Source organism: Zosterops lateralis, assembly GCF_965231275.1.
Source record: "Zosterops lateralis genome assembly, chromosome: 4".
Taxonomy (NCBI): domain Eukaryota; kingdom Metazoa; phylum Chordata; class Aves; order Passeriformes; family Zosteropidae; genus Zosterops; species Zosterops lateralis.
This window is the reverse complement of record NC_139765.1, coordinates 23,334,731-23,348,880: the sequence shown is the minus strand read 5'-3', so window position 1 is coordinate 23,348,880 and position 14,150 is coordinate 23,334,731. Positions and strand designations below refer to the sequence as shown.

The following is a 14,150-nucleotide window of genomic DNA, read 5'->3' as shown; positions in this document are numbered from 1 at the left end:
AACAAAAGGCAGAGCTGAGTTGGAATAAATGCCTTCCAAACCAACGCGGTTTTAACTAAGGTTGCCTTTTCCACCTGTAGAGTAAGGGTAATGCGACATTTCTGTGAGACGGCGAGTACACTAGTGGATAAACCACGGAGGATGCAGTGATTGAAGCCGGCGACAGGCGCCTCTGGGCGCGGAGCGGGGCCGAGGGAAGGCGCAGGGCCGGGTCCGCCGGGAGCCCTCACGGCCCCGCCCCGCGCCTCCGGCGGGAAGGCGCCGGGCCGGGCCCTCAGGGGGAGGAGGAAGGCGGGTGGCCGTGGCCAGTTCAGTACCTTCGCCCCGGGTAGTGTACCCTCCCTCCCTCCCAGAGCTGCCCGGGCATGAGCTGGGGGTTTAATTACTGTTCTAATTTTGATGGGGAATTAGGGCGAGGGATATTCAGCGGGTCCTCGCCCCTTGGGAACAGAAATGTACATCTCATGAGGAGGCAGCCGGCAAAGAAAAGCCAAATAAGTCTGTGTGTTGATGACGATTAATCAGTTATTTTCCTCTGAGTCAACAGATGTGAGGTCCCGCCGTGGAGCCCCTTGGGGCAGGTCGGATCGCCCCTGCCCGAGCCAGGGAGCCGAGCTCTGCTGCCATTTTCTGCCAGCCCAAGCCCGGGGGGAATTCCAGGGAGCGGCTCCCTCTCACACCTGCAGGCTGGAAGTACACCGCGGCATCCAGGTCTTGCTCACCTACCCTTGGGTATTTGAAGTGGCACCAGATTGTTGGTGGTTTTTCATGGATTTTCTCTGTTATCTCAGACTTTCACCCTTTCATCTGCTTCACTGCAGGCAGTGGTGACTGGAATCCTTCAGGTGTGCCAACACACCAGGAGAAGGGCAACGCTCCACTGAGCAGGAGGGTTATTTTCGTACCTAAAGCTTTTAATAGGGTGAGGTATAATTTCTCCATTTTCCCTTATAGCCTGCAGGAAGGCACAGGTCTGGGTCTGCCTTTTTTTTCTGCTGTGAGATGCCAATTGCCTAAGGATAGGGAGTAAGAGAACGATCCCATAAACCTGCTCAGTGGTGGTTGAAATGCAGGATTATGTGCATTTTGTGAGGATGTTTTTAATGAAGGAGATTGTAATATAGTTTTAGTGCCTCTTGAATTGCTTGGTTTTATTCCTTTGGTATTTGAAGCTAGGGGATTTTTCAAATCTCTCAAAGTATTTTTTTGTTAATATTCTGCTGTAATTATGTCAAGGTGTGATTTGTCACTCCATAATTGTTAGGCTTCTGAAATAGAAATTGAATATATCATGACACCATCAGAAACAACTGATTTTATAAGAATATTTCCATTAAATACTAACAGAATAAGATAATTCTGAAAATCTGATATTCTGTTCCTTTCTTTCCCAGCCTCTATATACACAAGATTCTTGCAAGCAAATTAGTATCCATTTAGAGGCTGAAAAAAAGGCTTTTTGCAGATATTGAGCCTAAACTATCCCAACATCTGTTAGGCATAGCCTGTCTTATAGTTTGTGGATTTTGTTAACAAATGAGCAAATAAATATATGCACACATTTTGATGGAGTGGTCTACAAAACTTTTGATCATCCATAGCTAGAACACCAAAGGTAAGATCACAATTTAAACAGAAGCAACTTAAACCCATTTACAAAACCAAAAAGTAGCCTTCTCGGCACTGTTCTGTGGATTTTCTGTCTCATAAAGATGGAGAGGCTGAGCATTGCCTTTCCATTACCCATTCTGCCTGCAACTATGCCGAGTTTTGTTCTAAAATCAGAGACTGCCTTTAGCACTCTTACCAGAATAAATTCCACTAGTGATAATTAATTTTAAATGTTCCCATCTCCAAAACTCATCTCTGACCCAAGATTCTCACAAGGGAATTAGAACTCTTTTCCTAGTACCTATGAAGCCTTTTCTATCCAAACTGGTTCATCTGAGTGTAAAGCCATAGATTTTATCCTTTTGGCTTGGTAGGTCAGATAATGAAGATTTGGAAGCAGAATTCAAATTTAAATCTATATATGATGTCATCCTGACATGTTTCTGTAGTTCAAGGACTTTTACAGACATTTACTCATTTATTGCCTCTCCATGACTATCTTTGCATTTTGTACTAGTGATCAATCCTTTATTGCGTGCTCCTTCATGATGAAGGCCACAGAGGATCAAGTAGTCCAAGAAGAACCAGGATACCAGGATGATGAGGTAAATTTGTGATTGATTGAAAACTATGTGGAGCAAACATCTGAATGTATCTTGATAATGTTATGAAACCCATAGAGGGACCAGAGGTCCCCAAAAACCATTAGGGAGTTCAATGCATTTAAAATTTTGTTCCAGTCTACTACCAAGAAAATCTCATTCCCCTAGTCCCTGTACAGCTGGGCTCTTCAAGTAATCTTCATTAACCTTTCAAAAGCTTTGCACAGTTTTTAATGGGATTATCATTATTTCATCATATTTTACACTTCTGTATTAAATGCAAGGGGACCATCAGTTCATTTTCTGCTTCTGAGAAATGATCATCAGCACAAAAAGAGTGAGAAGCTACGGCAGAAAAGCTGTAGATTATGATGATAACACAAGTTTTATTAGCACAGCAGAGGATTAATTGCCTGTAAAGATACACTTTTTGGAGAAGATGATAGGAAATGTGCAGGCCTTTTTGGCTCACTATGGCTTTGCATATTTCAGTTGTCCAACAAGTTACGTATTATTTGTGAAAAATCAATAAATTTACAAATCTGAAACAGTGACATAGCAAGATAGATGTAATAACAAAAAAAAAAAAGCAGTATCTATTTTTTTTTTTTCTGCTATTTTGTTTAGGAATCCTTTTTTCAGGATATCGACCTGCTGCAGAAGCATGGAATTGTAAGTATTAGCAATCACTTATCATACAGAATTGTCCCTCAAAAGCTACTGTAAGGTTGTTTCCAAAATTGTATACACATTGATGCAAATAACTGAAATCCCTCCTTGCAGTAAGTTCTAATTCAGTTGGTGGAGACAAATTTTTCCTTTGGTGATAAGACAGATTTTTTAGAAAATCTCATTCACATCAGATTCCTAAAGAAAGTGTCAAGATACTCAAAGTATTTAGCACCTAGCACTCTCGAAAAACCAACTGTTTGCTAATTTATTTGAAAACTGTGTGATAGATTATTTCCTGTTCCTGCCAATCTTTGTAATTACTCCTGCATTTTTGGTGCCTGTGAAATTACACTGTGACAATTGTTACTATACTATTTTCAGCATGATAGTGCAGGGGGTACAGTAGGACTGAGAAAAATATTAGTAGCTAGAGAATAAGTGATTATTTTTCTTCATCAAATGTGAATTCCTATCATTGTTACCATTATCACATAAACATCACCTGTTTATTTGAACTACAATTATTATATGTTTATCTAGGAGGCTGGCTCATGGATTGTAATCCTGTTATATTTAGAGTTATAGAAGCAGAATAAAAAGTAGGATTTGCCTGAAGTAATGTGAGATTTAACTCCAATAAAAGTGACTACAGACAGATAAAGATGGGGAGGACATGCCACAGTGACTCATCATTAGTCAGCACTATAGTTACTGGGCTGACCATGTCAGCAGTGCCCTTGTTGACAATTTTTTTTATTGGCAGTTCACTGGCAGTTCTAAAGATAGTTCTGAAGAAGCATCACATGGTTAGGAGCTCAAACTATGGGGCAACATAGGAAAAATAAACAAATTATTACTTTAAAAATTTAACAAGTTGATCAAAGAGTGTGACCTGAGCTGGAAGGGAGCTGTACTACCCTGTCAGTATGAAACAAGGCATGGCATTCACAGAATGATACAAATGTACGAAAGTTTGAAAAGTAAGAATAACGACTTAGGCTGTTCTTCTGGGGGTTGTAAAGGTTTTCTGCTCCTTTCCATTATTTTTTTCTTCCTTCCAAGTGGTTATTCTCACACTTCAGAGACGTTTTTGTTCTCAACTGTGTCAGCTAAAAGCTTTGTGCAAACATATGATGACCCATATCTGTTAAATTCATTGACCTGAAAAAAATGACTTTTGTGCATTTAGAATTTTTTTCCAAGGAGTAAAGAGAAAAACATTTACTGGATCTGCCAGTGTGCCCAGAAAGAGAATCAGATTAAGAACAACTGAGATTGTGGTTTGGTGATCAAAAGTGTTTGGTAGGATTTAAGGTGCTGTTACCCCTCAGCTTCTGCTGAGTGTCACACACATATCACAGGATGAGAAATAAGCTTCCAACATTACTAGTTTCTCACATAACCCCCCTCCCTTCTTATGCTCTGTGAACCCACACACTCTAGATAGATGGATGATATATCTAGTTCATAGTATTTTCCAAAGAAAAATCTTGGCCAGAAATGGTAAATTGATGTATTATCCCACACCTTTCACATAGTATGTTTTCTTGTGAGTTATCTGTTCTTGCTTTTACATTTCCAGTGATGTCAGAATCATAAAATGAGGTGAGGGAATGCAAAATATGCCAGTAGGGTGCTGTCTGAAGCTGTGCTGTGCCCAAATGATAAAAAACTAGTAGCTCACTCCAGCCCAAAGTGTCAGTCCGAACATGCAGGATAGGTTGTGTTTTAAACTGGACATGCAGAAACAGCACAGCAATTAGACTCAGCTTCCAATGATCCTCGTGAAACAGCTCCCAACTATCCACCACCAGATTATCTGGTTTACAGATTATCTGTGCTAAGGGACCAAGGACAGACTGAGTATTATAGGGTGTCCTAGGTCCCCACTATCTGAAATAATTGTGTACTATTTCTCTACTATCAGCTTTGATCTAGAAAAACTGACACTGGAAGGGGAAAAGTAAATACCCAGACACCTTTCTCTCAAAACCACCAGGAGCTGCCCTCTGCACCACGATCTCTCACACCAATGTTACTCAAAATTTTGTTTTGTTGGTGTCACAAACTACACAATGAAGAGTTTACTGTAAATCTGTTTCTTTTTTTGGTGAAAACATGCATATGAGTGTAAAGGTAAAATATTTTGCAAAGGTTTACTTTATCTTCTGATTGTTAACTGTCCTGGGTACTCACAGAAGGGAAATTTCTTTGCAGAATGTAGCAGATATTAAAAAGCTGAAGGCAGTTGGGATTTGCACAATCAAAGGAATCCAGATGACCACAAGACGGGCACTGTGCAATGTGAAGGGGCTCTCAGAGGCCAAAGTGGACAAAATTAAAGAAGCTGCAAACAAGCTTGTTGTAAGCCAGTCACTTTCCTGAGAGTTTGAACTTACGCTAGCCTCTCCAAAATGCTGTGCAACATTTCTCTTAGCAGATTTTCCACTGCATCATCAAAATAATTTTGAAAATTATTCTGCCTGTTACTCTAAGGCATACTACTTTATACTCCACAACAACCAGACAAATACTGTGCTGTTTTTTATACCCAACTCATGGGAATGAGGCTAGGGGGAAAAGAAGATCTTTATGTGGGATATTGCACTTTTAACTTCAGGTTAAAACTAAAAGAAACCTCTCGTGTTCTCTTTGGTCTTCCCTAGGAACCAGGCTTCCTCACCGCCTTTGAGTACAGTGAAAAACGCAAGATGGTATTTCATATTTCCACTGGCAGCCAGGAATTTGAGTAAGCTTATCTCTTATAGCCTTCCTTCATCCAAATGTTCCCAATAATCATCTTAATTGTCTTTAATGAGGCACAGAAGTAAAAGGGAATAAATACTCAGCTAGGATACATAGATCCCCTTGCATTTGGAGTTAGTGCTGGCTTAAAGAAGCCTACATCAATAAGCACCAAACTCCTTTTCTGAGGGGAAACTGGACTTCATACAGTCACTGTAAATAAATAGTCAGCATCCAGAAATCTTGAAAGTATAATTTTTTCACCTATCAAAATAATCTGCAGGTTTCAGGTCAAAATTGCAAGTCTTCAAATTTTCCCTTGAGATATTTTTATGGAATGTTATTTTTAAATATAATTTTCAATGTTATTTCCTCTCCTTTCTTTCCAGTAATAATTTCTGTAGATCTTTCCCTTGCACACAGAAAGGGAGGTAAAGACAGTTAATTCTTTATGAGTCAATGATCATTTAGTGCCCTGCACTTAATGCAGAAAGTGAGGGGCTTCAAGGCAGAAATTACTTTCCTTAAAGTATTAAAAATGTCTCTTTTTTACTTTCCTCTTGTGATTTTTGGGGTTTAACAATATCATAATCCTCTCCCTTTCTGCAGTAAACTTCTGGGTGGTGGGATTGAAAGCATGGCAATCACCGAGGCCTTTGGAGGTGAGAGAACCACATTAAATGAGCATTACCAAACAAAGAATTGTAATTTAATTTAGATTTTAATTCAACTTGGATTACTTCTATCAAATTTACCACATTGTAGTTAAAAAGATGAGTATCTGCATGAGTACAAGAAGAAATAATCCACTTTCCTTAATGTTTGCCCAGTTTTCCTCTTCATTTGCTTGCAGACTAAGTTGGAGCTGAGTAATCATTACCAGGCATGCTGATTCAGTACAACATAGCATTATTAAGACTATTACTAACATGCCAAAGTTCTCCTTTATGCAGTGTGTTCCTTTCTAGTAACAAAATTGCCACAAAAGATATTTTAGCTATGCACACTTAAGGTACATTGCATTTTATGTAAGATTTTGAAATTACAATTAAGCAACTATTACAGTACACTTAATTAGTTGCTGCTTGACGCTTCAGCAACAATAATTCATAAAACACAGTATTCTTCCCTTTAGAAAAGATAAACTGGAGACTAATGTGGTTTGGTAGAATGAGATTAATAAACTCTTAAGCTTCTCCTTGATAATTTGAAATTAAATTAGGGCTAGGTTAATGGAATCAACCATTTCTTTCCCACCCCCTCCCCCGTTATCACTTTTCCATAGTGCCATGTGGTTTTAACTTCTATACACAAGAGAATAAATGACTTCAGCAGTCAGGCATGATCAAATTAAAGCATTTCAGATTTTGTTTTTCATGTAACACATTTCTCCTGCATAGATTATGGTTTAGAAACTAAGGTTAAATGATTTTAAAAGGTAGAAATTGAGGTGAATTTTGTAAGTTAGAGTTTTTAACTGCAGTAAGTCCTAAATCTGTCAAACTTGGAAAAAGAAACTCTGACTCCTATTTTCCCTTTTCTTTATTTAACAGAGTTCCGGACTGGCAAAACCCAGCTATCTCACACTCTTTGTGGTAGGTATAATACCTTAAAAGAGAGTGATGTTTCCTTTCAGTGAATCTGTTGTTTACAACTGTATCAGAATTCAACCCATACAGACAAGTCAGAATATTTTATTTCTACAAATACAGTGAAACAGACTCTTACTTCCATAAACTGTGTTTGAGTAGAGAACTCTTATTTAATGCTGCTCACATCCATGAAGGTTTTGCCACAAGGAGAGTGAAAATAATAGACTGTCTTAGATAAACCAGTGAAACACACTATCTGGAAAAGAAGAGCACCAATATGGGTCACATGTAGATGGGGCACTGCTCAGAAAAGGGCAGAGGCAAATTCTTTTTCGCAGCAACTCTTTGACTGTCCTGGTTTCAAGACGTGTTGCTGAATATGACATTCTGAAAGGGCACTGAAAGGGTACTACTGGCTGTCAGTGACTGGATAAACAGACTTTGGCAGTCACCATATTTGGGCAGTGCCAAAAACAGCAGGACTCTGATTTCCAAGAGGTATTTCTCAATGTGTAAAAAGTAGTAAACAATAACTTATATAACTATTAATGCTGCTGGAATTACCAGACACTGAATAGACAAATTCTCTTAAATGAACCCCCTGTATTGTAAAGTGAAATATGGCATGTTCTGCAAAAATAGAGCCTCCTCTGGTTAGTACAGTGTAATGGTCAGCAGAGTCATACCCTTTTGCATGAATGATTACAACTGGATTGAGTAATTTAGCTTATTAACTCCAAAGAGACTAAACCCACAATCAGCAATTATTTGCATCAGGAAAAATTAATATCCAAAGAATTTTTGATTATATGAGTTACAGCTGGAAAAAGTGCCTACTAAGCCAATAGAATTAGTTTGGGTAGAGGATTAAGAGGAGGCTTTGTGTGTAAGAACTTAGTACTAATATCCCTAAAATATACAGATTTAGTGATGGTATTGAGTAAAACAGTTTTGACACCATTAACTAAATCTCATCTGATCTCAATCGAGAAAAGCAGCTTGAGCTTATTCTCAAGATGGCAGTAAGACAAGATATTCCCGATTTTCACATTTACTAAAACTGACAGTTCTTTCTGATATGGATAAACAGTTGTAGTTTATTTAAAAATAATAATAGATGGAGTAAGAAAATATTATTCCTGCTTTTTCATTTTAATCTTGTATGATTCTCTGTAGTGACAGCTCAGCTCCCAGGACCAAATGGCTACACAGGTGGAAAGATTATCTTCATTGATACTGAAAACACTTTGTATCTTTTTGACAATTAAAAGCTACAGGTGTGATGAACTGGAAAGTTAGTTTATTTTGTTATAAGGAAGTAGAAGGCTCCTGATAGCTTCATATATGTAAAATATTACGACTGGCACAGAAATACTGGAGAGCACAGTGTGTAGCGGCCCACAAGGAGGTGAGTTTTTCTTCTATCATTTGATGTAATCCAACCTGGAAAAATTAGTTAGAAATTGTGTTTTATGTGGTGTCTCTTTCGTTTGTTTGTTTGGTTTGGTTTTTATTTTGTTTGGTTTTGGTGGTTTTGGTTTTTTGAGATCTAGCAGGCCTCCTACATGTTATAGCAGCTTTTCTATTCAAGATAAATTTATCTAAGTAATAAACACTATTTTTAACACTTCACATTGGCAGTAGACTGTGTATAAACAGGTTTTGCTCGCAGCTAAATTCCTAGAGCACAGATATCCATATGTCAACCCCCCTGCCTCAAATCCTAAACACAAAACAATTATCATCGTGAGCCCTGAACTATCTTTAGGGTACGTGGGACAGCCTGAAGACAAAAAGTCAGTCTTCTCTAGGACTAAAATAAATATTCTTCTTTTTTTCCCCCTCATAGTCCTATTTTGGAATGGATTTTTATTATTTTCAGAGCATGGTTTGTACAAGGAGAAATCCTTAACTCTGACTAATGCCAGCCGACCAGACCGCCTGCGTGACATTGCTGATCGCTTCAATGTTGACCATGAGGCAGTACTTGACAATGTGCTGTATGCACGTGCATATACCAGTAAGACCATTATTGCAACTGGCATGATAGCTAGGAGGTTTTTTTCTCTCGGGTACCCATTTTAATAGTTCTCAGTTTATTAACACTTCTCAGTTTATTAACAGCTCAATGCACCGTGTCACAAGACACTGCTTTAAAACTTCAAGAAATTTTGAAATAGAATAGAAATTTTGAAATTCTTCTTTAAAAGTGCAATATGAACAAAAATAATATGGTTAAAACATTTTCTGTGTATCATTTAATTCAGCATTAAATTAAAATGTATATATTGCTTTTCAGTTCTTAACAAAAAGTTGTCTTCATGCAGAGTGAAGATTTTCACAAAGTTTTGTGAGATGGGTGAGAGGAAACTGGAACCTGCAGAGTAGATTGTTACTGGGAACTGGATTTAAAACTGCTGGCAATGAAAATATAATCAGTGCAGACATTTAAAGTGGAATTTTAAAGTTCAGGCTTTTGTTCCTTCAGAGTTCTTTCTGGTCCTAATTTCTCTTGGCAACTCTGCTTCCCACTAGGTGAACATCAGATGGAATTGCTTGACTATGTAGCAGCCAAGTTCCATGAGGAAGCTGGTATCTTCAAGTTACTGGTACAAGACTTCTTTTTTCTGTATGCTTACTGTTTTCAGAATAAGTGTTCCTGTTTTCTTTCACTATATTTACTTATCTAGCATGATTACAATGCAGATCATTGACTCCATAATGGCACTTTTCCGTGTGGATTTCAGTGGTCGTGGAGAATTGGCCGAACGACAACAGAAACTAGCTCAGATGTTGTCAAGGCTCCAAAAAATATCAGAAGGTATGGGAAACATTGCAAGATTTGGAAAACATGGGCTGGAATCACCAGTAGCTGTTGGTAGCACAACCACCTAGTAGTCCAAATATTATCAGTCAGGCACTGGCCCAGGGATCTTTCCTCACTTTACACCTCTGTCAGTTACCAAAAACATCAAACTGATAATATATTATTTCAAGATGACAGATTGAGAAAACTTCTGGACTTTCCAACATTAAGAGTTTTTCTAGAAATACTGTTGAGCCCTATATGAGATAATAGGTTGTAGACCTGGACAAATACTCAATAAGAGTAATTGTCTTCCCCAAATTTCAACAGTCTAAATACAAAAGAAAGACAGAGAAAAGAGGATGAAGGCATAGAAAAATAAAAAAGCCATGCCTCTTGCCACTTTCTCAAGTGACTTTGCAATGCTTTGAGGGATGATGACAGGATGAATAGAGTTCCTTCTCTTTGGAATGTCTCAGAAATGTTAATGCTTTTATTGTGAAGTTAAAAAAAAAAAGGGCAAACAGGGAAAGAGAGGGAGCTGAGGGCAGGGAGCCAACTGAGAATACATGGGAACTGAGAAAAACTTGTTCACTGGAATTCTGAAAAGTGCTCATTTTTGGCATATTACAGCTGAAGCCATGCAGGAGCAAATCTAGGCTGTGTCCTGATTAAGTGCAGCCATCACTCATAAAGAATATTTTCTTCTCATTCATTTGAAATTTGAAGTGCTTCAGCAGAAACCTTGCTTTTACCATGGATTAGAGAATATTGTGGAATTCTAATCGGATGAAGTCTACTTTCTTTGCTTTGTTTTCTCTTGCAGAATATAATGTGGCTGTGTTTGTGACCAACCAGATGACTGCTGACCCAGGAGCAACTATGACGTAAGACACTTTTTCCTCACTCTTTAAAAAAAATTCCTGTATTTAGTATTACGTATTTAACAGAAATGAGAACTGAGATTGTAAGGAGCAAGAGGCACTGAAATGAAAGACCAGATTGGTCATTGTTCCCTGTGGTATTAGGAATCATAAGTAAATGACACCTGGAAGCTTCTCTCAGTTTTTTGGAATGAGCTTTTTTACGTTTATCTGCTGCCTGGTATGGTGGTGTGATTTCACTGTGATTTAAACTAAGAAAATGAGCTATAAAAAGTATTGAAAAGGCACCACATTTTACTTCAGAGCAGCTTATATGTGATATTTATGGTGTGTATTTCTTGAGCCTCTTGAATTTAATGACAGAAAATGATTGTCAGCATTGAACATTTGAACATATTAACTTGAGATAAGTGTGCTAAAGTCAGGTTTCTAATGTATTTCCCTATTGGTTATTTATTTCTGAGTTGGACAGGGCTCAGTCTGACAGTTAAGCACAGTATTAACCTCTGGAATTTGCACAGTGAATCACCACAATTTTCTTGCTAATTCAGCTTTCAGGCAGACCCAAAAAAGCCCATTGGGGGCCATATCCTTGCTCATGCTTCAACTACCAGGATCAGTTTGAGGAAAGGGAGAGGGGAGCTGCGTATTGCAAAAATCTATGACAGGTAAATCACCCCTCCCTCACAGGAGGGAAGGTGACAAAGTTCAAGTTATTGTAACTTTCTGGATGGTACATTGGGAGAAAATCTGAAAGGACAAACTAATTAGCAGATTAAACAAATAACTAAAGTTGTTTTGCACGTTGCATGGATTAAATAACATAATGTTTCATCATAAATCCTACTAGATGCTCAGCTCTTAATGAAGACCATCAAATACTTTGATAGGACGTGCGGTCCATTGGCAGGAAAATGCTGGACATGTTAAATTCCTAAGTTTTCCTGACACAATAATTTCACGTTTTCTGATCCTGATGATTTTGAGCACATTCTACAGTTTGCACACAGGTTTAAGGGCACTGGTGTATTCCAGGCTGCTCACACACACACACACAACATTTTGGAGACTATTTCACAACTGCATTTTACATGGAGAAACCCACAAGTTTCTTGTTTCTTTTTCTCCCAGCCCTGAGATGCCTGAAAACGAAGCCACATTTGCAATAACCACCGGAGGGATTGGGGATGCCAAAGAATAGGTTAAAAAATTATGTAAATGTACAGCTAAAAACCAGCTGGATAGTTGGGATGAAGATTTGTGAATGGTCGACAACTACCTGGCTGCATTTGTAGCTTTTGAGAGCTTTTTAAGGTATTTTGGGAGAACACTGGGATGAACTTTGTACAGTTCAGTTTTACTGAACTAGAATTTGGTTCATTTAGGATTTTTGTTTTTCAATTGAACTTTTAGCACATAAAGCAATTTGATTGTGAATTGTTCTTAGAATCCTTTTCCTATGTTTTGTGAAAATCAAACCTGTCCTTTCACATGAGAGTGAATATACTCTTTCTTAATTTATTTCAAAGTGAGTGTCTAAGTGGTAGAATTTAGCAGTGTGAAATGCAACAGAACTGGAATAAACTCAGTTATAAAACTGACATATATAGATGGAAAAGGCAGTGGGAGGAACAACAGCTCAAGAACATGATGGGGTTTCATGTACTGTAGAGGAACAAGTAGTTTTAAGAATATGTTTTTAAACATTTTTATCTTGACTAGATAATGCTTATGATTTTAATTTAGCATTTTTTACTTTTTGGACAAAATGTTTTAAACCTGTTCTTATTAAAGTTAAAAATAAAGACTATGAATTAGAACAGAAGTCTGACTATGTTTGGGTGCTTTGAATTAAACTCTCCTCTCAAAAATCTCATTGATCTTTCATGAGAAAAATAATCTGGGCACAACTCAACACCTTAAAAACTTTTTTCTAGTCCTCTAAAGAAACAAACGTGATATAATTGACTTGTCATTCTTCTAGTATAAGTAGGAATATTATACATTATTATTAAATATTGTTAGTATTAAAAACAATAAAACAAAGCCAGTGTCTAGATAGAAGAGAGAGTCTGCCACCAGCACTTACACCAAGGAAAAGGCAATTAGGATTCAGCTGGCTGAGGGAGGCAGCCAGCATAGCCACAGCTCTGAACTAGCCAGAGAGGTAGGTCACGGGGGGCAAAAGAAGCTGAGAATAAAGTGGGAAACAGGGCATTGGGGGCCAAAATAACAATTCCTTTTGCAATATCTCCAATGCTCATGGAATTACTTATTTTAAAATAAATTAAATAATACATACATACACACACACACAGATAAAATGGGGAGTCTTACTTTGTCCTCTGGTGATTACAGTAAGTCTAATTTTGGTATCTGGTAAAAGAACTTGTCCTCATTGGCAAAATAATTTTTTTCTTTAGATTACCAAATGCATGTAAGATAACATCAAGTAAAAAGGCCCAATGACCAGAAATTTATGGAAGAGAAGCCTGACATTTTAGCTGCACTTTTGCTTGTGACAGACCTAGAGGGCTTGCCTTCCTTAAGTGGTTTCTTAAGAGATAGTTGATATTTTCCTGAGGTAAAGCACTATTTTTCACAGTGGAGAAAAGTCTAGAGAGCTGAAGGCTGGCTGATGTGAGAGAGCCAGGAATGGATCAGTGTTGGAAAGAGGGAGACTGACTCAACTGATGTTGATCAATCAGGCTCAATTTTATTTGTTTCCTCACTTACATTTATATTCTAAGTAATCAGCTCATACATATTGCAAAAGCCAAGCTCCTGATTGGTAGTGACTAAACAATAGCTTACTTCATGCTATATCAGCATATTGCAAAAGTCATATCGCCTTGTAGTGTTCAGTTCCTCTTTTCTCATTATCTCAGTTTCTCTCCCTCATCCTGTTCTTTTCTAACAGTTCTGCCAGGAACATGCTGGCCTTGTCTTAGCTTCTAATTACAAGATTAATCTGAGAGCTATTGTGTCCCTTATCCTCTTAACTATTCTTCAGCCGTCTCCTCCACAGATCAGCCATTGTCATTTAAAGCAATGTCAGTGCCTGGCTTTCCCCGCAGTAGGCCGCTGTTTGCATCTAGTGGCCCAAGTGCCTTGTGTCAGTGAGAGCGTGTAGTGTCATTTGACTCCCTGCCACCCACTTTAAAAGACACAGGTTTCTTCCAGTATTTTATTTTAAGAACTCAGATTTCTTTCTGACACGTGATACATACATAGATAT

At 38.0% G+C, this 14,150-nt stretch overlaps 1 protein-coding gene across 5 annotated transcripts; it reads left to right on the top strand.

Annotated features, from left to right (window-relative positions):
- Nucleotides 1-245: 245 nt before the first annotated feature.
- On the top strand, nt 246-12,686 carry DMC1 (DNA meiotic recombinase 1). Of its 5 annotated transcripts, none has more exons than XM_083858767.1 (16): nt 246-328; nt 548-711; nt 822-922; nt 2,129-2,216; nt 2,841-2,885; nt 5,103-5,249; nt 5,552-5,634; nt 6,240-6,292; nt 7,184-7,225; nt 8,399-8,471; nt 9,151-9,242; nt 9,758-9,831; nt 9,929-10,043; nt 10,855-10,915; nt 11,464-11,580; nt 12,044-12,686. In XM_083858767.1, the coding sequence occupies exons 4-16, from the start codon at nt 2,157-2,159 to the stop codon at nt 12,111-12,113; spliced, it is 1,032 nt and encodes a 343-aa protein (XP_083714893.1). In that variant the 5' UTR covers nt 246-328; nt 548-711; nt 822-922; nt 2,129-2,156; the 3' UTR covers nt 12,114-12,686. The 5 variants fall into 5 exon arrangements, with proteins under 5 accessions (XP_083714893.1, XP_083714895.1, XP_083714897.1 ...); XM_083858768.1 differs by having other exon boundaries at nt 280-328; nt 541-711; XM_083858769.1 differs by lacking the exon at nt 822-922.
- The last annotated feature ends 1,464 nt before the right edge of the window (nt 12,687-14,150 follow it).